Consider the following 26073-nt stretch of genomic DNA (forward strand, 5'->3'; position numbering starts at 1 on the left):
AACTTTCAGTTCAATCATTCAGAATGTCAACAGGACCTCCATGTTTTTTTATTTTCTTCTTTTAAACTTACAGCTCAAATTTGATCCACATCTCTCTGTTTTAGTTCTCTCACTGAATTTACTGAACTGACAGTGAAGTGAAAACTGGCCTGGATTAAAGAATGCTTAAACTACAAAGAACAAAAAACCCAAATTGAAGAAAAGCAGTTTGTTAAGAAAATTGTCAATTTGCTTTTGAACTGACAGATGTGAATACCTACTGATAAAATATAAAGGAAGTCAATGACAAAAACAAACCTGCTTAGAAAGCACATCTGTTTGTATTAAATATTATGTTGCCTTTCTGGGAGCTTGAACGAGTCGACCATGATATTTCACCAAGATGCAAATGAGTTGACAGACAAGAAGTCAGGTCTCAATAAAAAAGTGCTTTGTATTTTTCACTCAGCGATTCAAAAACAAGAGCGGTATGTTTACTACACCAGATCGATGATTGATGTCAGGCTGAACCATGTGGAACAGAAATGGTAGGTAAACACACTGCATGTTGAAGAATCCTTTTTACAGTGAAAGGTTTTTACACGTCAGTAACATTGTTTTGAGACATTGCTTTCAGATATTTGTCGACATTTGACAGATTGTAGGTGCCCCATCAAGAATAAGGCTACAATGTCCTGTGCAAGAAGCACATGCATATTGAAGGAAGTCTGTTCAAACTAAGGGCTGGGCAGGAAGAAGTTACTACTATTAGAAACTGTTTAGTAAGAGCATTGAAACCTATGAATATGTTGTGACCATGTATCAAAAGTTCGATATAGAGTGAGTAAATAGCCGACACGGTGGAAAGTTTGTTGCAAATGCTTCTAGCTGGCACTTTCAGTCAAAAAGAATAAGGGCATACATTGGTAGTGAATGACAAAAATGGTATACACATTTTTAAAATGTGTATACACATTTTTAAAAATTTATACACATTTTTAAAAATTTATACACATTTTTAAAATGTGTATACATTTTTAAAAATGTGTATACCATTTTAAAAATGTATACACATTTTTAAAATGGTATACACATTTTTAAAATGGTATACACATTTTTAAAATGGTATACACATTTTTAAAATGGTATACACATTTTTGTATACACATTTTTGTATACACATTTTTAAAAATGTATACACATTTTTAAAATGGTATACACATTGTTATCATATCAAACATAATTTATGTTTGTCTTCTTCAAAATAACTGATACATACACACAACAGAAAGATTCGACTGTCCGCCAGTGAGAGTCTTTGTGTCGACAAGCGCACTAATCCCAAAAAAGGAGCTCAAGAAGTCAAGAGTTTCAGTGTCTACTGCTATCAGCACCAGAGCTGAAATGTCTCTTTAGAAGTGCGTCTCCTTCCTGGCTTCCCATCAGAGTCCAGTAGTTCTGGCTCTTCTGGAAGGAGGCCAAAAACTAAAAAAAAATCTCTTCCCCCCCAGTGTCTCTCAAAGCCTTCACAACATCTCTGTAATTTCCTTTCTGCCTTCAAAATTATAACAATAAAAAGAAACTCTGGTCCATCACTTCTCAGGGAGTAGTGTAGCTGCCTGTATCCTTCCCGAAATTGTAATACTCCTCCATGTCCTCCATGTTTGCTGTGGTGAGTTTGGTGAGGTTTTGGGAGCCACCATTGTCCATATTGTCTGGTGATGTAAAGTTGAAGTTCTGTCCTTCATATTCGCCCTGGCTCTCCATCTCTGGAAGAACTTCTGAAATATAGTTTTAAAGAGAAAACATTAACGAGTATACAGTATTTCAAACTTGGTTATTAGTATCCCCCTTCTTGGGGGGCAAAACGTGCTTTATCGCTATAATGTTAGGTACAGTTAAGTACAACAATTAACAATAATGTTAAGTAGTTCTCTCTCTGTACCATTGTAGAAAAGGGTTTAGGCTTCTTTCGTGAATGTATCAAATAAAAAACACAACGTATGGCTGAGATTTAAAAAAAAAAAAAAAAAAAAATTTCTGAAAGTGAAAAAAAAAAAAAAGTGAATCTTTGCCTGAGAATTAAAACAGAATCAATAAAAAGGTTGGACACGTGTCCATTTGCACAGTAACGGAAAAACATATTAAACAAATAAAACACATAGACCCATCTAATAAAAATGGTGAAGCCTGGTGACTTTGCTGTCATGTTCAGGCTGGGTTACAGCATATTGATTATTGCCTCAAAGGAGAATACTATAAAACCAAGCTGCCACGACGTCTGGATATGAATGTCAGGTTGGACATACATGCAGAACAGGAAAATAATTCAGAACACTTTCACTGTAGTTGTTAAAGAAAGTACACAGTAACATAGATCACAGGCCTCACCTTGTCCTTCCGGTGAGACATCCATCCCGTGTTTGACCTTCATGTGTCTGCTCAGGTTTCCTTTCAGGTTGAACTTACTCGTGCAGTAAGGACACTTGAAGGGCTTACTGCCAGCATGCAGATGCATGTGGCCCAGCAGGTTGTACATTCTGTTGAAAGACTTGCCACAAACCTGGAAAAAAGACGAGTACTGCTATATAAATTGGTAAACGTGTAATCTAGTTGTACAGAAAAATGCAGATAAATGTCAAATTAGCCTCAAATCCTAATAAATATCATTCAACTGTTCTGTCAGATTCAACCTTTTGGAAATTCTCAAACTGTAACTTTCATATATTATAGCAAACCACACAAGTCAAAGCTCATAACAATATGATGCACCCATCAGAACGGCTCCTGTCAGCACATTTCCTTTTCTATTCTATGATAATAATCCTGTTCAATTGAACAGACATCATCCCTTTACGCCCCAAAATGCATCTTGGATTTGTAACCATCAACGCAACATCTTACATATAATTCATAAAGTTGAGTCACCTTGCATTTGAAGGGTTTCACAGGCAGGTGTACGATCATGTGGGTCTTGAGGGTCTGCTTCTGGATGAAGCTCTTGAAGCAGACGTGACACTGGAAGGGTCGGACACTGTTGTGGATTAGCATGTGCCTCTTCAGGTTGGCAGACAAGGTGAACTCCCGGGAACACACGTCACACTTGTGGCCTTTCATTCCCTGAAGAGCACCAGATAAAATGATAGGATCAATCATTACATACATACAGCATGTTTTCCTCCTTCTTTAGCTGATTAAAGGGGAAAAAAGAAACCGCAGATTGTGTCTTCTATTAAACGATTTGACGACTGTATTGGTTTAGGATTTCTAGATGTCTCCAGTCTTACAAACAAATAAAACAATGTGTTTTGTTCATCATATTGCATAAGCACAAACATTTTGATTAGCTTAATTTTTTCTACAAATGTTCTAAGTGGCTTATATTTTTGCTGCTCGCTCTATTGGGTTAAACAGCCAGAGTTAAGCAATGCTAGCAAAACGTTAAGTGTCACTGAGTTCCAATTCACACATTTTGAAGTGTTTCTTTAAAGGCTTACGAAGCGACTTTAAGAGCAGATTTCTGGACCAAACAAAATAATCTCTCTTTTCTTTTCTCCTTCAGTTGTACTTTCGCAGAAGAGTCTCTTTTTCACCATGAGAAAAACGAACACATGAACTCATGAAACATGTTTGATCCTCGGAGTGACACAGAAACGAGATAAAGGAACACAAAGGTGAGAAAAACAAACCCTGGGAGAATATATTTACATGGGACATACATATATGTATATAATGTTACATATCATCCCCTAAAGATTTAGAAAAAGACAAATACAACAAGTAAAACTAAATGAATGTATTGCATGTTCATTCTTCATTTCTGACAGTCTTTGTTAGTTACACTATATCAGGTGAGGCCATTAGCCAAGCTGCGGCTAACATTAGCTCCGCTTGTTTCTTTAGGTCAGGACTCCTCTAGGAAACTTAACTAGGCCATAACACAACCAAAGCAATCAAATAACATCCATACTGGGTTCATAGTATAACATTAAATAAGCTTGTTTTGAAATTACATTAATAACGTGTTTTAAGATCAAAAAGAAACTTATTTTGGGATTAAGTTGGACTTTCAATTTCCAATGTTTTCATCATCAGTATGCTCATAGCAATTAATCATCTCTTTATCTAAAATGAAAATCACAGAAAAAGAGAGCATGTGTTGACTCCCAAACCTGCCAGACAATAATCACATTTAAGAATCATTGGCAATCCTTTGATTTATATAAATCAGAGAATCAGTGGTGTAGTGGTCCTTAAAGATATATCAGTGGTCTGTCCAGTAGAGGATAAACAACCTCTGTTGTAAACAATAACATTTGTAATATTTAGCTAGTGTGTATGGAACAATTAGAGAGTCCCTTCACCATACTAGGGAAAAAAATGTGCAGCATACCACGAATATTGGCAATCAATCATTGGTGTAAATCAGAGGGTAAATAGATTGGAGCCTATATAGCGCTTTTCTTCGAAGCGCTTTGACACCGTGTGTCCGCATGAGAGGATTTAAAAGCAGGTACACCATATAGAGTAAATAAATTGGTATACCTGCGTATAGCCTGCACTACTCCACCAAAGAGAAACAGAACCAGCAAACTGTGCCAGCTGTTTTGGCAATTATTGAATGGTATCACTTTATGTAACTAAATCAACAACTACAGGAAGAAAAACATGGCTCGTGCTATGACCCATCAGGTAACTTTCTGAATCCCCTGGATGTTTTATACAGCACTGGCTACAGAAGTTGGGAAGTCCCTGGCTTGATGTTGGTGCTGCTGTAAAGTCCACATCAAGCTTAATTCACTGATAAAAAAAAGAAACTGGCATGAAACAGAACAGCAGTAATGATTGTATTATGTCATGTAAATATAGTACAAGGACTGTGTACTATGATGACAACGCTACAGTTTTTTTGAAGTGGGATGTTGGTGACACTTCTGTCAAACATTCTGATATTCACATCCTGCTTGTAAAATGTTGCCCATTTGTTTGACCATATCAAAACCCAACAGCATCTATTAAACGGTATCAAAAGAGGTGACTCCTTCACTGCAAAGAAAAAAAAAAATACTAACAATCAGACAGAAGTACCCTGTAACATCAGCATTCTGCTCTTCTCATAGTCTCCAGCACATGCGACGGGAAGCGTAAACATTGAGAAGCAGGTCACAAGAGCAGACGACTCACTCCAGCTCGGGCCTTGAGGCTAGTCTGAGTGAATATGCTGCTGCACCTCACGCGCCACTCTGCAGTTAATAACCGCAGACACAAAGTGGGCCTGTATAACTGGATTCTGGGTTATTGAGAAGAACAAATAAGTATTACAGTTCACTGGTCTGTCACCAGCCAGTCTGGCAGTCCTCCCTCTGTCTGCTAAACAAATGGACTGTTTGTGATGTCCAGCAGAGGGAGCAGTGAACAGACAGCATGCTACAACACAAGCCACAACAGAGAATTCCAGCTGTTCTTCCATTTGGGATGATTGGAGGGGATTAGGATTTGTGTTCCCTTTAGAGTAATCAAATTAAGGTCAATCCTTAACAATTTGACCTTTTTCATTTGTAACTGTGGCTTTTTTGTGTGTGTGTGAAATATTCGACCTGGTCCAACCTACTCTCAAAGAGTGCAGATTCAGGAAAATACAAAGATGTGAAGGGATGCAGTTTTTAAAATGACCTGAATCATTCAGGGCTCAAACTGAGACAGAATTAAGAGAGTTGTGTTTCTGTGCTTTCCCAGTGTCCTCGGCTATCTCTTCCACACGTGTGCATGAGAGTAATGGCGTGTGTAGAACAGGCAGGGGGCAAAGAGCATGTACAGACAGCTCAGTTCAGACGAGGACTTCGAAGAGGGCATGCCATGCAGGCGCTCGGTGAAGTGAAGGTAAAGAATCCACTCTTTCTGTAATGCAGAGATTGTACTGGTCATTTCCTCTGCCGTTTAAAACCCTTTTGAGGATCCTTTTTTTTTTATATTTAAAGAGAAGGGATTCAGAAATTAGTTGCTGTTAGTGTCATTAATCTCACAGAGAAAAGATGCTTTGTATCAGATTATCAGTTTGCTCATTTCCATCTGCAGTCCTCGGTTACAATGAGAAGGTTGTTGCTTTTTTTTTAACCAGGTAATTAACCCATTGAGATCAAGAGTGACCTGGCATGTGTGACGGAAGATGAATTTTTATAGGCATTTTACTGCTGATAAGGAATTATCTTGTTACGGAACTGTGATTTGTTACCTGAATAACCTCTGAGAAAGAAAGAAGCTCAATTCCTTCAACAAAACAAACATCCTGACGCTACATAGGACAGTAAACAACAGGCACACATCCTGATCCAGACTTGTAAGCACTACAATAACAAGTCTTGAATGGACCAAAGCTGTCAATAATATGTTTTTTTCCCCATGTAACTTCAGGAGGACCCTAACCCTAACCCTTTTTTATAGTCTTAATTAGAATGCGACATTTATCGCTTTCTCACAAATGTGGGAAATGAGGCCACAAAAAGGTCTGCAAATGGAGAGGATGGATGAAGATGAGTCTATGTCTACTGCTCCCACTTCTCAGTGTGTAAATGAAAAGGGATGAACTTGGGCGAGGCTTTTTAAACAACAGATGTGGTAGCCTCACTTTGGTGATCCAAGAGTGCCCCTTTTTGTGCACGTCTGTTTGTGTTCTCTCGTGGCTCGTGTTGACAGATTAACCCTCGCCAGTCTAGTCTACACAGGTCACATGTACGGAGAAAAGTATGGCGGAAGTAGAAGAAGAAGCGGAAGTATCGGGCGGCGGTTTAAGTACCTTATGAGTGAGCGAGTGTTGACGTAGATGGTGGAGCTGCACAAACTCCAGGCCACACTGGGAGCAGGTGTAAGGCCTCGGGCTCTGGTGCTTCAGCAGGTGGTTCTGGAGCTGGCTGCGGTAAGCAAACGACTTATTGCACTCTGTGCACTGGAAGGTGTGTGGGCCCTGGTGGCTGGTCTGGTGGCGCTTGAGGTGGGCGTAGGTGGGAAACTCCATGCCGCACTGCGAGCAGACGTGACATCGTCCTCGCTCGTGCTTCACCTCGTGCGCCCGCAGCTCGCTGGGGTAGGCGAAGCCGCGGCGGCAGAAGCGGCAGCTGTAGGGCTTGACGTCAGTATGTTGGAGCATGTGTCTCTTCAGGTGGCTCGTCTGGGTGAAGCCCTTCTTGCAGACGGTGCACTTGTGAGGGCGAGTGCCTTGGTGGGTCAGCAGGTGGGTTTGAAGGTGGCTTGGCTGCTTGAAGAGCTTTCCACAGTGTGGACAAGCATGAGGTTTAATGCCATTGTGGCCCAGGATGTGCGTGACCAGGTTGTACTTGGAGGTGTAAGACTTATCACACATGCGGCACTTCCAGCGTTTCAGACCGTCTCCCACATCCACACAGTATGATTCATCGATCTGAATGTTGATATCTAGCCGGTCGACTCTGCGGCCGCCGTGCCGTCGAGGGGGCTGCGGGTGAGGAGGCTGCTGGTGCTGCCCTCCTCCGCTCCCGTCGTTCCACATCATGCTCTGGCTGCTGTCTTCGTACTCGCCTCCCATGCCCATCTCCCCCGAATCGTAGCTGCCGACCTCGCTGGTCTGGAAGTAGCTGCTGATGGCCTCATCCTGCTGCGAGGGCTTCATCATGCTGTTCCCCTGGTGTTCCACATTTTCTTCATCCTCTCTGCCACCTCGACCGTGGGCTCCCATTGGACGCTGGCCCTGCAGTCCTCTGTGACCCTGCTCTCCTCCTCTGTGGCCCACCTGAGGGGGGGGAGGAGGGTGAACGTGTGTGTTGGCTTGCTGCTGGTTGGAGGCTTCCCGCTCACACTCTACACAGCTCTTGTTAGTGCCTCTGAGGGTGGCAGGATCCACCTGTACTAATCCACCTCTGGGAGCCAAATTGTTCAGCATGTGGACACACGAGGACATTCCAGAGTTCACAACTTCCCCTTTAACATGGGACGAGGACACGTCACCGCCCTGGAGACTGAGGCGATCGGGGACGACCATTTTCCCGTCGGGATGTTGAGGCGGCCCCTGTTGCCACCTCCTCTGGCTGCAGCTGGGTTGCATCTGTCCGTCTTCTCCCAAGTTGTCTCCAAGGTAGTCTCCGTTGGCTCCGATAAGCTGGTCTGCGTACTCGTAGTCGACTCCGTCTACTGGTGGTGCAGGGGACTCTTTGGGTTCGCCGGTGTAGAAGCCGTTGGGTGCAATAGTAGCTCCGAACACTTCATTCTGGGAGATGAGACCTAGCACGGCAGCCTGGGCCAAGGACAGCACGACTACAGGATCTGTTTGTGTGCCTATGTCCACCAGCCTGGCCATTACCTTGGGCTCACATCTACCCAGGCGCCGGCTCGCCTCCTCCTGGAACAGAGACGCAAGGGGACAGAAAGGTAAGCCGTTAGCACGACAAGGAAGCATCGTAGAAACTTCGTCGGTAGCTGCATTATTTTTTTCTACCTGGAACCAACTTGGTCACAAAACAACAAAAAGGTAAAAACATATAAGTGTCTAAAGACAACCTTTAGACCCAGTGAGTGACGGATATACAGGAAGTGTGTAAAACACCTTCTAATCCAGAGTGCCAACCATGTATGGTGTGTGTGTGTGTGTGTGTGTGTGTGTGTGTGTGTGTGTGTTAGGGGATTAGGTGGCCTACTGATCTACACACAGACAGACACATACATCCAAAAAACAGGAAAAAGAGGAAGAAAGAACTGAGCAAGATTAAGAAATGAAAAAAGAATGGAAAAGCAGGAGACAAAAACAGAGGAGAGACGAGAGAGAGAAGAGAGGGGGGAGAGGAAAAAGCAGAGGGAGGGAGGGGAGTCAGAGAAAGAGCTTAGAGCAGGCATGAGTCTCGTGGAGGGGAGGGGGGAGAGGAGAAAAAGAAAGAAAGAGAAAATGAAATGTAGGGGGGGAGAGAGAAAGAGCGATAAGGAGACAAGGGGGGAGGGATGGAGAGAGGCAGAGGGAGGGGACACAGAGAGAGAGAGAGAGAGAGAGAGCGAGAGAGAGAGAGATGAGGAGGGAGGGGAGGGAGAGAAGAGTGAGAGAGTGAGAGGGTGAGTGTGAGGCAGCAGTCAAAAGAGAGCAAGAGGAAACAAACAAGAAAGAAAGAAAGAAAGAAAGAAAGAAAGATATGAGGAGACAGAGGGAGGGAGGGAGGGAGGGAGAGGCCGTGAGCAACCAGGAGAAAGAAAATGACAAAATGAAAGCCAGACAGGAAGATAAAGACTGAGAAGTAAAAGAGGCAGACAGGAGAGAAGAGGTACAAAGTGAGAGTTGAGAAAAGCTCCAAAAGAGGCGATCATGATTTCATGAAATGAAATCAGTAAATCTGCAAACATCAACTTGAAACAAAGAACCGTCACAGAGCATTAACACAGTTTCTAGCTGGACCTGGTCCTCACCAGCTCAGTAAAGTCGCTCTTTACATGCTAAGATAAAACTCACCACGCTCCTCCTGCTGTGAGGTTTCAGGTGCTTTAAGGATCTCATTCTTCAGTGCAAGTGTGGAGTGAGAACAGGCTCTGTTCGCCTCCTATTTATACGTGAGGGATGAGAGGGGGGCGGAGCTTACACTGCCTGCCTCCATCCCTCTTCTTCTTCTTCCCTTTTCCACACAGTTTTGTTGGTGACACCAGCTAAAATAAACAAATAGTCCTCCAACACATGAGCATGTGCTGCCAGTAGGTTTTAAAAAACAAACAGCTAAAAGGAATTCTCACAATGTGGGGCTCAAAGTCGCACACACACACACACACACACACACACACACACACACCAACAACAACAAATACAATCAAATCCTATCAGGCAGAAATTATGGATCCATGGGGCTGCCTCTCTCGCCTTCCTTTCTCTCATCATTCCGTCCATCACTCTTTCTTTGCCTCTCAATCTATTTATTCCCCAATGTCTTTCTTAGTTCCTTTCTGTGTTCCCTCCATGCTCCCCCCCCCCCCCCCCTCCTCACTCTCTCATTTATCAAGCAGTGTTTATGAGTAGGGAAAAGTGTTGGAAGATTGTTTCGTGCACAGACTTGGGAGGAGAAGTGTCTGATAGGAGAGAGGGAGAAACAAGAGAGGGAGAGATAGGTGACTGACAAGGAGATGAGCGAATGGAGGACAGAGAGAGCGAAAGAAAGACAGAAGAAGAAGATGGAGAAAAAGAAGGAGGTGGAGGGAGTGGAGGGTAGAGGGGAGAGAGAGAGAGAGAGAGAGAGAGAGAGAGAGAGAGATGGAGGGGGATGGGATGAGTTGAGCAGAATGCGGTAAAAGAATAAGAAAAAGATAGATGGAGGGAAGAGGCAGATGAAATGAGTTAGGGGAGGAAATAAAAAGGTATGGTGCTGATCATCTTGATGCATCAAACAGGCCCGAGTCTCCTCCTCTCCTCGCCTTTATCACGCACACTAATGAAGTTTTCTGATTGACAGTTCAGGAAACATGGAGGTTCCAGTGTGAGGGACTTGTATCTCTCTTCACATCATCACACCACCAGAGCACGCACCCTTAGTAAAATGACTGAGATGAGATAACAGTTGAGCTATGAGACGATGCCATCAGTGGCCCTGTGAGTCCATAAAGGTCATGCCCATCCTGACAAAGATGAAACGGAGTCGACGCCAAAGCTGCAAACCACGTGGACAAATGGTAAAATGGGAGTCGAGATAGAGCGACATTCACGTAATGATTTAAAGTACGAAACACACAAGTCTTACACAAGTTACCATAAAGACTTCTGAGTGTTCATTCATATGAGACACTGTAACAGGATGGAGACGGAAAAAAACAAAGCTGCAATTATAAAGGTGGAGTCTCTTCAGACAATGTACAGATAAATAAACTGAGGATTGTAATAGTAGATGACGTTGTGCTCATTAACCTGTTAGAAGCGCTTGTATTGTCCGTCTCTCTTTTGTGGATCCATTCTGCATCCTCTCATGTCACAGGACAAAAAACATCTTGAGTTCACTCTTCTCACTGCGCCTTGTTTACCATCAGCTCGCTCGTTCACTATTCAGGAGGAAGTGTGAGATTAAATCCTCACCTTTTCATAGGGATGATTGTTGCCGTGAAATGTTGTAGGGAACAAAATGTTTCACTTTGGGTCCCATTCAGAAACGTACACCCTTGCATTATGTGCGTCAGATTAGAAGCAGCCACTGGTGAATGTATTTGGGGATTCACCAAACACAAACTGCAAGACATCTCCGTTTTATTGTTTTCACTGTTTTTGTTTTATTCTTTGAGAACTTTAGAACGGGCTGGAAAAGTCGAATTTATCATTCATAATAATTGAGATCATATTGGGCTTTATGCTTAAATCAACATTTCTGTGACATTTTCCACTTTTCCAGTGATATTGTTGGTAAAACTAAACCAAGTCTTATTTGTCTTATACAGCCTCTACAGTTTCAAAAACCTCCAACAGGGAATCCATCATATTTTCATTTCAACATTTAATAAAAAAGAAAAATGCCATGTTTCATACACCAAATGTGTGAACAATTACTGTCATAAATCATTATCTGGACGGGATAACATAAATACAATAAACTATTTTCAAATTTTGGGGAGGGTTATCAGCAGTTTTGTAGCAGCAGTGTCGGTGTCATTCTTTGGATTTGGTGGAAATATTTATCTTTTATCCCGATGTTGTTTGAGCACATTTACGCATATTTAAATCAAATGTTGTTGATTGTCTTTTACTTACAGTTTGCTCTAACTCTTAGATTTAATCATGGGGGTTGACCACTTACAAAATAAAACTTTCTTAAACTCATAGTTAATGTTTTTATTGGTCCTGTTGCGACAACCCAACTCCTCTCTTCTCAATCCTAACACAGATAATCACGTAACAACGTTTCCTCGTCACTCAAATCCAATTTAAATTCATTAAACATTATAATCGGCTTGGACAGACACACTATACTCTTTTTAAATTGATCTCTATTGCACAGTTTACCTTCTTTGATGTGCATGTCTATAGTCATATTTGCATTGTTCTATGTATTCTGTATGTGTAGTCCTTTACAAGGACAGGAATATCAGATACTGTTGGTGTCTTTAACACTTCTTGGACACTTTGTTTCTTTTGCACTTCAAACCATGTTTCTATCTCTTCATTCTCAAATGTCTTGTGCAGCATCACAGTCTTGGAGGAACACAATGTCACCTCACTGTGAAATTGAATTTGGCTGAAATGAAAATAGTGAAAACAAAAACTTGAAACGTTCATTCAGTTCCCTTTTTTTTAAATCCTGATCTGAAGTTAGTCAAACACCTGATTTACTGTTGTAGAAAGTTTGGGATGTTGTCAAAGTGATAGTTTCCAATGATCAAACATTTTCCATTTACAGGGAACTAACAGACCGACTCAGCTTCACTACATGTCAAGAGGGTTTGATTTCAATTTGTCAGCTACAAGAAAAGATGATCTGCCTTGTCCGTTTACTAATCTTATTCCAAAATTGTAAAATGTTTGAGGACACCTTTAAAAAATGAGATAAATTAAACCCAATGGGTATAAGACACACATAGAGAGCCATCTATCTTTGCTGTATGTAAACACACCATAACCAACATCCCAAATGGTGATTCATTATGTGTATAACGGAGCTATAAAAACGCCTTTGCTAGTTATAGATCAAATATAATCAGAGTTAGGAGTGAACGGTGACTAAACAGGCCTGAAACATTTTAAATGGAAAGTTAAGTGCAGTCTGTCTATACCCGTACATCCTGTCTTTAGGACGCTGAGGTGGGATGACAGTGCCTGACATGGTTTGGACAGGGTTGACTCCAATCTATCAACCACTGCCACTTCCTGGTTTTGTGGGAAGTATCTGAACAGACAGCCATGTGGCTCTATACTGCTGTCAGGAGTCGGGTTCCTTTTAAAGCACATAGTGGTATTTTGGTATATTAGGTCAAAGAGCTGAAACATTTCATGAATGGAATCCTCACTTGGCCCTTCAAGAACAACAACTTGAAAAATCTCTAAATGTCAAACAAGTAGTGGATTTATTTTATTTATTAAAACTTTTTTTTGCACTCCAATATTTTCAACTTAAGTTTTGTTGATAGCTCAAGAAAATAAAATTGTAAAAAAATGTATTTCTATTTCCCAAAGCTGTGTACTGTCTAGAGTGCTGATATCCATAATGAAACTATCTGGTATTGTACCAGCAGCCATTCACACTGACTTTCATTACAGATATCAGCACTTTTTACGGTGCACAAATTTGGGAAATAAAAAAAAATATTTTTTTACAATCGTCAAAATGCAATGTGAATTCACAGACTGGGACAATAATGTAACACCTTCACGGAATCAATATGTGATGTGATGATGGCTGAGCTTGGATACTAAAAAGAGCTACAGATGGAATCGTAAACTAATTCAACAATCTTTATCTGTTTTCAGGTTGTGGATTGTTATTCACAATTCAACGTTTGTTTATTTGTTTTTTAATATGATTTGAGCCTTTGAATTTTATTCTGCTGGGAGGAAAACTATCGGTGTTCAAAAAGAGATAGTTTGAGCAGATTAGAATACAGCGGCAGCCATGGCTTGATGGTTGCAGTTGTAAAGAACTTCAAATGTGGCTTTATGTGGTACATGCAACACTCTGTTACCGGGGCAATCTTCTCAATATACACCTAGTAGACCAAACTTCTTGATCTTGCCTCATGTTAGTATGTTCTTAGGTTTGTGTTTTTGACATTTTATTGAAGAACCACCAGACAACTTGTCACATTGTGTTTGAGTCATTCATATGGAGCAACAACTGCAACACTTGCAGCTCAGTGTATGAGCTCATCCTGTCTGTGAATGGGAAAGGTGAGGCTGTACCTGGTTCATCTAGTTTGCATTCCCGTGAGGAAGGCAACGGCCATTGTGGTAGTTTGTTAGATGGGAGAGTTAACCACATGTTGAATATAGACAAAAAAGCACTACCAGGGCAGATTGTTAGAGAAGGCAGAAGGTGTCTAAGAGGTTTGATATTTGGGTTCATTTGAATAACCAAGGAATACTGGTGGGGTAGATAACAATGGGAAGAAAAGTCTAAAGCCAAGGTAACAATGGCATTTATTTTTTATCGTGTCTGTTATTTTCTGGGATAGAAAACTGTTTTTATTTCTGAATAAAGTTTGTACCATAAATGTCATGGGGAAGTGTGGTGAACAACGGGATAGAGAGAACATGGAGGAGAGAGAGAGAGAGAGAATGAGGGAAACAGCAGAGGACAAAATGGGGGCGTAATAGAGGAAGCACCAGAAAAGAGAGAGAGAGAAAGAGAGAGAGAGAGAGAGAGAGAACAGATGATTGCATGGAATGAAAGAGGGATTGAAGGGGGAGGGCGAGGAGGAGATAAAGAGAACAGGGACGGGAGGGGGAGTGAGTGAGCGAGTGAGGGAGAGAGGGAGGGAGTGAGTGAGTGAGTGAGTGAGTGAGTGAGTAAAATGGTGGAGTGAGAGAGGAGAGGAGGAAGAGAGAAAATGAGAGGCAGCGGTGGGGGAGGGGAGGATGTAGAGGGAGAGCAAGAGAGAGAGAGAGAGAGAGAGAAAAAAACGATAGAATAGAGAGAGAGAGAGAGATGGGGCAGGGAGCAACGTGAGAGCGAGACAGAGGGAGGGAGGGAGGGGCAGTGTGCAACGTGAGAGAGGAACAGAGAGAGAGAGAGAGAGAGAGAGAGAGAGAGAGAGAGAGGTAATGCTTGATGGAAAGCCAGAGCAAGAAAGGGAGGGAGAGAGAGAGAGAAAGAGAGAGAGAGAGAATGAAAGAGGGAGAGATGAGGAAAAGGGAACAGAGAGAGGGGGAGGGGAAGAGTGCTGGAGAGAGAGTGAGAGAGAAAAACAGAAAGAGGTAGAAAAAACAGGGAGCGAGCGAGGGAGAAAGAGAGCACAAACCCTATCTCCCTCTATTTTGTGGTTACACAAACATGGCTGCAGCAAAGAGGAACAAGAAAAAGAAGAATGGAAGGCTTTCAAAAGGCCTCTTTCTCCAATGAACACATGCACACACACTCACAAACATCAACATGTCAATCATTGTGGGGGGAAATCAGCTCCATGAAGGTAAACTGTGCGTGTATGTAGATAGGAGGAAAGGTATTTTATCTTCATCTGCAATGATTCTCAACACTGCTCCTATTGGCCGTAGTTCTTAAACTACGGTCCATTGGTATTTGGTATGATCATTGCCGGCCATCCTCAAACAATAACTACAACAGTCCTACTGTTTCCCCTTGTTGGTTTGTTTAATCAGGTGACATTAAAAAATACACTCAGTCAACTTTCACCAGTTTGTGTTGGCTATGACTGCGGTCGTGTTGACACTGAAGAGCAGTCAAAAACATCATCGTTCAAGGAAGATATAATAAAGAACAAGGAGCGGATATCTTCGACGACATATAAAGATGAATGGATGTTTATTTGCTTTGCAAAAAAAGAAACAATGGTGCATTCATTCCACCAAACAATGGTGTAAAATACAAGTCAAGCTGAAAAGGAAAATGTATGTCACGAGGTGCAGAGGTGCTGCTCATTCTTTTTTTGGTTAGTTGGTGTAGTTATTTTATTTTAATTTATTTTCACGTATTAAAATGCTAGTTTTTTAAAACACAAATTGAGAGTCCTTCTGTTATACTTTATTGATTTGAACACTTACTAGCCCTTTCTGTTAGACTCACTTTTTTTTATTTTTCTATCACAATTTTACTTCTTTTGTAATAAGTGGCTTTGTTTTTACCAATCCCATCTCATTTTTTATTTTGCTTCCCTTTCCCCCCTCGAGCCTGGTCGTAACAAGCGACAGTCTTGTACATATTAGTCTTTAATTAGCTGTTTGTATTTTTAGTTAGCTGTTATTATTTAATGTTTAAAAGTACAGAGAGAGCATACAGCTGTCTACCAAAGTTAAATACCTGGTGTATAAAACACACCTGGCCAATAAAGCTGATTCTGACATGTCACGTTGGATTGCACTTCCATACTGCTGTGACTCAGGTGTGCATTCAGTGTGAAAATAGGCAGTGATCCAGACGGCTCTGCAAATGGTCTTCTCCTGATTCCTATGCAGTGATCCAGTTGATAGCAGCTGCAGAGAGGAGTGGGTAAATGGACTCGAGCTTGTATAGCTTTTCTTGTCTTCTGACCGCTCAAAGCGCTGCGTTACACCACAGGTCACGCCCTACACATTCACTGACAGCAGAGCTGTAAAGTGTCCAGTCAGTATGAACTGATCCCATCATACACATTTATACGGGACACTTCAGCGGGAGCGACTTAAAGTTAAGTGTCTTGCAGAAGGAGCTGGGGATCGAACCCCTTTGACCAGCCGGTTGAGAAACGACCGACTCGCCAGAGCCACAGCCACCTAAAGTCTTTCTTTCGACATGCCATTTGAAGACTTAGCTTCATACAATACTCACCAACAGACAAGGAACTTTTAAGGCTAAAAACGACACTGATCTAAACACAGATGCATCAACTTTGTTGATGACACAATTTCAAAATGATCTCACGCTTCATTAGGGGCTTTTACTTAATATTCAAAAAGATAACATACTGGCATGTATTGGTAAATACACAGTATGAAATACTCTATTATATCAGATGAGCTCACACCTCCATCAGTCTTCAAATTCAGTCCTCAAACTCGTCACTCGTCGTCCTGAAACATCGAGACATTTTTAGGAGACCATGTGTGAAAACAGTTTGAAATTGTATTTTTTACCTGCCACGCTACAAATTCAAGAATATAAAACAAAAGCTGGGCATTATGCCATCAAACAGAATCACTTTGAGTGTAGCTACAAGAAAAGACTCATTTTAAATTCAGGATAAGAGTCAGCCCTGCTATTCTGTTAAATGCTGCTTTGGGCCCAGTATTTTGTTTCCAGAGCTTTGTCACAAACATTTTGAAATGACACCACTCCTCTCCTCCTTTAGGTAACCCTCATGTGTCTGTAAGCTTCTCCCCTTTTTTATTTTATTTTCTTTCTGTCCCTCCCCTTTTTCTTCTTCATCACTTCTTTTTTCTTCCTGAATCATCCCTACCATTTCTTTATTGCTCTGCTCTTCTAGTTCAGATCTCATTTCATGCACACATATATTCAGAATCCCTGACCCCCCTGATAGACCTGCATCAAAATGCAAACAAGACCCTAAAAAGGAAATAATGCACTTCTCAAAAGAAATCCAAACACCACGGTTAAAGTTCGGACAGGGAACGTGACCCTGAAGGGACCGATACATGTAGGGTCTTTACACTTGTTCTTCTGCAGATCAGCTACACAACAGCGCCCCCACAGACAAGAGTTATGTCCAGTGCCATGCACAAGGAAACTTCAGCAGGAGGCACTTATTGTCAAGGAGATTCAACCCTCCTGGTTGAAGTTTTATTTTCCTTGCTCAGCAGATAGTCCTCCACCTGACAGACGGTTTTGCATTACAAAAATGGTGAGTGGTCACAAACACTTGACATGTCTTTTCCGATGTAATTGGTTGAACAGAGTGGAAGATTATTGTGTTATCTATCAACTTGAGGTGATTGACACCCTCGGATACAGCCAGTCACAGCTTCAAGTGGAATCTGTGTGGTAGAACATTTTAACAGTAAATGTTTTATATGGAGAAAAAGAAATCGCTATGACTGACTTTATCGACATGAGCTCAAATATATCCCTTCAATGCAACTCTGAAGACCTCAGGGGAAACGAGCTTTAAGATTTTAACCATTCAATCTGAACAGACAACGCGAACATTTTCTACAATGCAATACCGTGCAACACAGCCGCTTGATATGATGCTAGTCCAGTTTGTCCAATTCATTTCACGACCAATCCCAAGAACTGTGTTCACTCAAGTAAAGCTGCTAACAACATGGTCATCCTATCGTTGACAGATAATTCAAGAGCTCATTTGCCATATGAAGCAATGTAATCCAAGGGAAGGGTTAAAGGGGAGATGTTGTTCATACAATACTGTCTATCTAACAATCACCCTCAGAAATTAAAAAGGTTTTTGATGGTTTGGATCGGCCACAGTGAAAGGTGAGGAAGACCGCAGACTATAAGAGCAGAGAAACCCAACACACACTTTCACAAAACTATGGAATTATAATTATCATTATACACTTTAAGGGAACTCTTTAAAACTATTTGACACTATGTCAGAAGATGGGGAGTACTGGCTGCTTAAACTGCACATTCTGCTCTTCTTTCACAGGATGTAACTAAAAGGAAAGAAGAGATTTAATCCCTCCACCATCAGCACAGATTCTGTGAGATTCTACACCTCGCAGGATTTCGTGGATTAAATCTCTCTGTTTATGTGAATTCATTAGCATTGCAATTTTAAGCTGTAGGCTTCTTCCTCACACGGACAGCTGACTTCTAGTATCCAGCACACATGTACTCATGTATGCAGTACACCTGATAGGGAGGGCCAAATATTGATTTTTCATTTAAAAAGATTCTGTGTTTAACACATTCCTTTTCTGATCAAATTACTTTTGCCGTTTTCACACTCCGGATAATATGGAGATAGTTACGGGAGGACTGCTCTGGAGATTCTCCCGACCAGCTCCGTTGGAAGCCCCGTTTCCACCAAGCGATTTAGTTTGGTTCGTCTCGGTACGGCATGCATTTATATTATTATTATATATATATTTGGTCCATAGACCAAAGCCGGAAAAGATCCCCAAATTACAGCAAGTGAGAGAGTAGTGTTCAGAATTACTTTTTTCATTGTTCTGAGTGAATGCACTATATGAAACTAACTATATCGTGAGTAGTGAGTAGGGAATGAGTTAGTTATTCAGGAGATTTCTGCCGGTGTGAAAATGGCACCTATCACCACTTCATGACTCCTTCAGCTGGTGCTTATGACACGAAGCAGGGTAACACAAAGGGAAGTTCATTGGCCAAAGACAAAGTTAACAAAAAGGATAAAAGAAAAAAAAAAGTTGACATGGGGAAAACATCAGACAGTGTAGGAAGTGTGATAAGAGGTGAAACTGACTCCAAATTGTAATAATTAAATACATCAATCCTCCACTTAGGAGCAATTTGAATTCTTCACAGATATCTTGTTTTTTTATTATATTTTCTTTTATTATAATATACGAATTTATCAAATACAGAATTTGAAAAGGTCCATTTCCTATGGTCTCAATTTACAAAATAAAGCATAAAATGACCTATCGTCAGACATTGAGGAAACTATGTTGAAGTGCTGGCTTCAATGCAGCAGCCAGTATGTCTCCCTCGATTCCTGTGAGGAATGGTTTGTTTTTGTTTTGACCCGAGTAGCTGGCACTTTTAAAGCACCCCACACAGTTGTTTTACCCCTCGCCCGTCAGTTCACCAGGCAAATGGCAAACAAACAGGTGTTGCAGTGATGGAAGTGGGAAAGTGAACTTGTTAAGACAATGGATTCTTCCCGACCTAAAAGCCTCTGCAGAAACGTGGTAACATTAGGAAAATACTAATCCTTTTGAAAACGATGCAGAGCTCTTTTAGCACTGAAGCGTCTGTGTCTGTGATATCATAGCAACTTGTGTTCACATGGACCATGGGGAGAGAGGAAGGGGCTGCGGGAGACAGCTCTCTTGTTTTGAATTTGGACTGCAGTACCTTTTTTTAAGCGTGTGGTCACATATTGCGCTTTTGAGTTTTATAATGGGACAGACATCAGAAAACATATCTTATCCTCCAGAGTTATCAATAATATACCATTAGCATATCAATGATGTGAAAACATGAACAAGCTTCATTTGGACCCCATATTTTCTTTAGTTTGTATTATACATGAGTGAGACTGTATAGCTATACTGTTTACGGTGTAAACGGTACAACTTTAACATGTCAGTTCTCCATGGAGGACCACGTCATTGATGAAATCTTCATCTGCAAGGACATAAACCTGCTACATGGGAGTACCACTATTTTCCACAGCCCCATTGTAAAACCTGTATTACAGAAATGGATGAGCAACTCCAGGTCTCTCATCCAAAAGAAACATTATAAAATGTGTGAACAGTCTGAGTCTCCACACACAAGAACAACAAGGTCCACACACAGGGCTGTGACAGAGTCAGTAACAAATTACATTCTCCAAAAACTGAGAGGTAACTACTGCAGCATTACCGGAGGAGCGTCAAGTCAAGAAGGGGAGACGATAAGAGAAAGAGAGAAAACAGAGAGGCTTTCACACACACATGATTCATGCATGCAAACACACACCGAGCTAAAATTACATTCAAGAGGGCATGAACTAGGCCACTGCTCTGCACCATGCTGGAAAGTGGTAGTTAGCTAATTGAAAAGAGGCTTGCCGAGACCTGAAGGCAGCACTTATATTTTATTTTGAAATGAGAAATTATTACAGCTGAAAATAATGAAAGGAATATCTTGTTCTTTTAAACTGCAGAAGAAGAAAAAAAAAAATCTAAATTTTTTTGGCAGGATGGGAGATGACTGACAACTGACTCAGCAGACAGACGACTAGTAGCAACTCCACACACAGAGCTGGCAGGGACAGACAGCCCATAGTCACACCAGAGTGACCAGTATAACTGGTACCTTACAAGCATTTCAAACACAAATTTAATAAAATAAAAATAACAAATATCAATCCAGCTGCTCCTTTGAAAAGACTTTTTAAGTATCATTTTCACATCATCATTTTGTTTCCATGCCTCTGGTAAATGTTGACGAAAACATCAACATTTGACCTGGTGACACTTGAGTGAAAGTCAGAATATCTCCAAGATCTTTCAGGGCACCAGGAATATTAGTACTGCTTCTCATGGTAAACAGTCGAACCGCTCAATCAATCCAGGTATATAACACGAGACACCACAAATACCATCCTTAAGGTGGCATTACAGGAATAATAGAGGATCAAGTATTTACGAGTACTCCATCTCACAGCAGTATAGTGGATGACATATTCTCGTCTGATAACAGGAGTTGACACAAAGACAAACACAACCTAGCACTTGCTCGGCCCAATATAAGGTGTTTAAGAAGACCTTTCCAAGGGACGCTAATGCATCAAATAAATAGCCAACTGTTACAAATTTGGAAAACAATTATTGTTGATAGAAATTACCATCACAGTACTCTGTTAAAGCGTGTGTAAACACAAAGCTAAATGTCAGTGTTATTTATCTACTAATGAATAAAGAAGAGGTTTGTCTGAGAAGGCGTGAGTATAGCGAGTATGGTAGCATTAAAATTGGCCTAAACATTCCTCTAATACAATGTATGTATACCAACAAAGTGGCAATTCACTCTGGAGGTCGTTCAGCATGGCTGTATAACAAACAGACCCCACACATTAGGCCTTTGTGCTTCCAGAAACATCAGCCCTTTTTTTAAACCCTGCCTGCAGCACAGCCGAGCTGCAATGTGCTGACACCATCATCAGCTATTCTAAACCTTTTAGCACAGCTATATTCCCACATCCTGATAAAGAACAGAGCAACAGACGAAAAATGTGAGCGCTTAATTTTAATTTATCTTAATTAAATGTGTCTAATTCTCAGGCTGCTATGATGAGTGGTGCCAGGGGTTTTTTTGTGGAATATTATTGAAGTGTAGATGAAGCTGGCTGGACCTAAATCAACACAGTCACCCTGCAGCTGAAGATCCATGGATGAATGGCTTATACGTTTCCCTGAGTAGCATACAGATTGCGTTGTAGCAGCAGCAGCAGTAGCATTGTAATAACACATTATTGATCCAAACTTGGGAAATTCATTCATCACTGTACAAGTCAAGCCAACCAAGAAATAAAATAAAAACTGTTCTGTTAAACTTGGAGGCATGCATCCTTCAGACAAAGTATGTGAAATGTTGAGAACTTGTCAGTGCTTGTTGTTGATCTCAGCTATTTTTTTGCTATGCTATCATTAAATCAAGTTAGATAACTGTCAGAAATGACATGACGGCAAAATCCTACTCTAACATCAACAAGCACTCTTTCAAGACCATAGTCGTAGCACTAAATCATGTTGCCTTTGTTATTCACCTTGGAGCAGCAACATGACGGACAGGTTTTTAACACAGAGGACAACACATACAGCAGCCAGCTGAGAGTCAGCAAAGCAATTCAATATTTGGAGATATGCTCTCTGAGTAAAAACAGACTGGAGATGTTACCATCGAACAGAGTCAGTGAAAGAAGCTCCGACGACTAGTCATCCACTACTGCTGGAAGATTCAGGTAAAAAAAAAAAAAACAAGTAGAAAGAGTTGACAAATGCCCTCTTCAGAAAATCAGAGGTGGAGGTGAGAAAAACCAAAGCAGCATCACTTGACCACAATTCCTAAGGCAGCAAAGGAATGAAAAAGAAAAAAAAAAAAACATGGAACAGCTCAATTTTAGAGCTCTAATAAAAAAATAATAATTCTACCAAGAAAAGGGTGATTGGGACAGGGATGGTTGACACCCAGCAATCCTCATGGAACTAAGATGATTAAGCCAGTTAAATCAAAGTGTCATTTAGGGATGCAAGACAACAGAAATGGGTCACCTCTGAAAAAATGAAGGAAAAAAATAAATACTTGTAAGATCTGCAGTATTTGAAAGAGATCATCATGGTGGCAGTGATACCTTGATGCTGAGTCATTTGAACACTTCCATCTAAATGACCATCAATCAGATGACCCATAGACCACAAGGGGAGAATGTCTTTTTAATTACTGCCAGCCACTGAAGTGCAATGACTGCAAACTGCATCACAGCACATCTATAGGCCCCAGGCTGCCAACTGGTATGCACAGTATGCTGCTGCCTCGCTGCATGCAGTGCACCATCCACTTTACTCTATGAGACACTGCATGGCCGGTATGCAATTTTTTTTTTGTTATTGGTCTTTCTAGATTTGCATTTTAATTCCCTAAAATGGCAATGTGAAGCAGTCCAGAACAAGACGTAAACCAGGACAGACAGAGGGGACCTGCACGTCCCCTGACAGCCAAAGTGAGATATGCCCTGCCCTCATTAGTGCAGAGCGGATATAGGCTACCTGTGGCCTATCAATGATCTGTGACAGCCCATCAGCCAACCTGTGGGAGAGAAAAGACCACCACAAGAGAGAGCAACCCGGACTACAGGTTATCAGCTGCAGTGCATCTTCCCGGTGCTCTGCGGTGTCAAAAATCCCCCCCTCTGTCTGCACGGGGTTCCGACCAAAATGTGATCTCGAATGCACGCCATGTGGACTAGCCTAGACCAAAAAGCATACCGGAATGAGCGTTACCTTTACAATGAGACAATCCCATAACCCCCCCCCCCCCCCCCCCCCCCCCCCCAAACTTGCGCTGTATCTTTAAAAGAAAAGACCCGACAGCTAAACAGCAAAAAACTTTCTTCAAGACAGGCCCGAGCAAGACATGTTAGCCTCCTGCGTCCTGACATGACGAGGTGGGTTCAGATTAATGATGGGGCAGCTAGACCCGGGCTAATGTGGCCTGGTGTAGTCCCTACTCCTTTATGCGCCTCTCTCTTCCCCCCCCCCAATTCTCTCCATCCCCTCGCTCTCTCTCTCTGTGTCGACGCCATCTGTTTGTGGCATGAGAGAATGTGGAAGTAAAAAAAGAAAAGACGACATTTTGACTGTAGTTGTTGACCTACATCGACCATATGTTGGAAGAATAACGTGAAATCACAGCCGAGAGACGAACGTGCAAAACGCAAGAGCTGCAAAAATCGCCCATACATCACGCGCATACATGTAGCCGCCTGGTCAGGAGGAATTTAATAAGTTAATGTTGAAACACTCCTCCTCCTCCGCCTCGCCGGGCCGGACAAGTCAACGCCACCAGTGCAAACATTTCCTCTCTGCTCGCCAAAAGAAAGAGAGACAGAAAATAGCGACTCACCTGATTCCAAAATGGGTTTATGGTGGCGACGTGATTGTGGTTAATTTGAATGTGTGGAAACAGTTTAGAGACGGAGGGTCCCCCGTTGTGTGGAGCAGGAAGGAGGGAAGGGAAGGCAGGAGAGAGAGGGGCTGACGTGAATGAATAAACAACGGAGCTCCTCCTCAACGCCACAAGTAAAGGCGCTGCTGTAAGGCGCTCACTTAGTGAAAATCACCGCCACACAACGTGCACTCTTCATGTCGGCGAATGTAAAACCATTTTAGCAGTGATTTCGAGCAACTCTACCACCTTTCATACCGACTATTTGGCATACAAGACAGATATTGTTTTGGCGATATTGACATAAAAAAAGCGCAGGTTTTTTGGAGAACGACGGGTATGTTTTTTTTTATTGTAAAATTGACCAAAAAACGGAGTTGTTTTCTTTTTACTTCAATCACATTATTTGCTCGACATTAAACACTTCCACCAGGTGGCGCTGTGTCTGCATCCCACAACAGGACTGAATTAAGCGACGATGTTGGCAAAGATTCTTAAAACATACCGTCCAGACTCCAGAGTAAAATATAGCCAAATGTTTGACTTTCAGCATGTCATCAATATAATAACTGGTTGATCAATCGGATATGATACGTGAAGCTTAACTGAAAGTTCATCTGAAAAGTGCATCCTGGAATAAGACTGGTTTGCAGGCTAAATGTAGCCCAATGTCACAATGTCTTACTTTAATTTTTAAATCAAGCCTTCAGTCTGGTTTCAGCAGAAAGCAGATAATTATTGCCTCCTTTAGCAGATACATTTACGTAGAACTATATTTACAGTGTTAAACTACTGAATTCCTCAGGCCAAACACCTTTTGACAATAAAGGGCTTGGGAGGAATTTAAAATAAACAAAACTTTCACTGGCCTCATAAAGATGATTTAATCTTTCAAAGATTGGCCTGTTCTATTTCAATGAAGGCTAAAGCTGCATCCATGTTGTTCTTTAAGAAGGATATCAGTATCACCCTGAAAACAGAGATTCACAGTGAAATTATCCTGAAGTGTTTCCTCTTGTGTCTTATGATGATCTCATGATGAAGTCCGATTCATTGATCTGATTCTGAATAAGTTAAATAGATGGGAGATGTAGAGGTCCATTTCAGAATGAAACTGTATAGCCTATACTCACATGTATTGGGCACATGAATCCAAGTGATAAACATTGATTTTTTATTGTTTTTTTATTTTTTTAATTCTTCAATACCTTTTGGTAACAGCTGATCAAGTTTGTGAAATTGAACTACAATGAATGCGCTAAGTGCAATTTACACTTCTGGCACTAGAGGGCAATACCACACCACTTAACAAATTGGACTGAAAGGTAAATATTTTTGAATGACCACATGATTATAGTCTCATACTATTGGGATGTATTGACTCCTTTAATGTGGGAATAACTACATCATTGCTGCAACTTTAAACTGTCATGGTAGAGCAGGTTAATCATTATCTTAATTGTGCACTGTGTTCCTTTTGTTGGTAATCCTTGCTATTTACAGCTGTCACACTGTACATTTCCCCAGTGTGGGATGAATAAAGGACTATCTTATCTTATGTTCTCTCCTGAAGCCAATCATATCCACTGGTATCATCTATATAGGGCACTCACTTTAAAACATGAGAAGGATGTAGTCTGATCCAGTTAATTTGTTGCTGGTAATCAGAAAATGATTGATGTTCTGTGTAATTGTGAAGAATACAGATGTGCTTTGCTATCAGCCTCTACAGAAAGCCGTGCAGCCCCTTGCAAGCCCCCTGCATCCTGTGATTATCCAGCGTTATTGACAGATTAGGCTCTTTTACATAAAGATGCTGCGGTGCTCTTCAGTACACAGAGGCTCATCATTATGAAGCCACTGTGAATTTAAAAGGCTGCAGGTTAGCGGTCTCGAACTGAGGTTTAAACTGTGTCAGCAAAGTGAGGTGAGTTTGAGTTGATTGCTACATGGCACGCAATGTCTATGCGAAAATCTGCCTGTTTTCCCAAAGGTACAGAACAGGTCTTAGCATATAAAAGGACAGTGTGTGGAAGCTTACTGGGTTAAAGGTGATTCTTCAGGACATTTGAGTCTTTTTTGCATCTTTTGTTGGATTATATTAGTTTGTGTTTCTTTTATCTTTAGACATGAATGAATG

General features: G+C 41.3%; 1 protein-coding gene across 2 annotated transcripts; it reads right to left on the reverse strand.

Moving 5' to 3' along the window:
- Positions 1 to 1006: 1006 nt before the first annotated feature.
- Positions 1007 to 24093, reverse strand: znf710b (zinc finger protein 710b). 2 transcript variants are annotated; one of them, XM_079338959.1, is made up of 5 exons: positions 23892 to 24093; positions 6773 to 8347; positions 2908 to 3099; positions 2371 to 2542; positions 1007 to 1760 (listed from the first exon to the last, which is right to left on the reverse strand). In XM_079338959.1, exons 2-5 carry the CDS (start codon positions 8303 to 8305, stop codon positions 1579 to 1581), a joined length of 2079 nt encoding a protein of 692 aa, XP_079195085.1. In that variant the 5' UTR covers positions 8306 to 8347; positions 23892 to 24093; the 3' UTR covers positions 1007 to 1578. The 2 variants fall into 2 exon arrangements, with proteins under 2 accessions (XP_079195085.1, XP_079195084.1); XM_079338958.1 differs by lacking the exon at positions 23892 to 24093 and adding an exon at positions 9440 to 9949.
- Between the last annotated feature and the right edge of the window lie 1980 nt (positions 24094 to 26073).

The sequence above is a fragment of the Symphodus melops genome (genome assembly GCF_947650265.1).
Source record: "Symphodus melops genome assembly, chromosome: 3".
NCBI lineage: Eukaryota > Metazoa > Chordata > Actinopteri > Labriformes > Labridae > Symphodus > Symphodus melops.

What these genes read in the sequence shown, in the direction of transcription:
- znf710b (XM_079338958.1), bottom strand. Translation starts at nt 9,484, where the DNA reads ATGAGATCCTTAAAGCACCTGAAACCTCACAGCAGGAGGAGCGTG. An exon ending in AACACTCGCTCACTCATAAG is followed by an intron (nt 3,100 to 6,772) that starts GTACTTAAACCG and finishes GGTGCTCTTCAG; the next exon opens with GGAATGAAAGGCCACAAGTG. An exon ending in TGAAACCCTTCAAATGCAAG is followed by an intron (nt 2,543 to 2,907) that starts GTGACTCAACTT and finishes TCTTTTTTCCAG; the next exon opens with GTTTGTGGCAAGTCTTTCAA.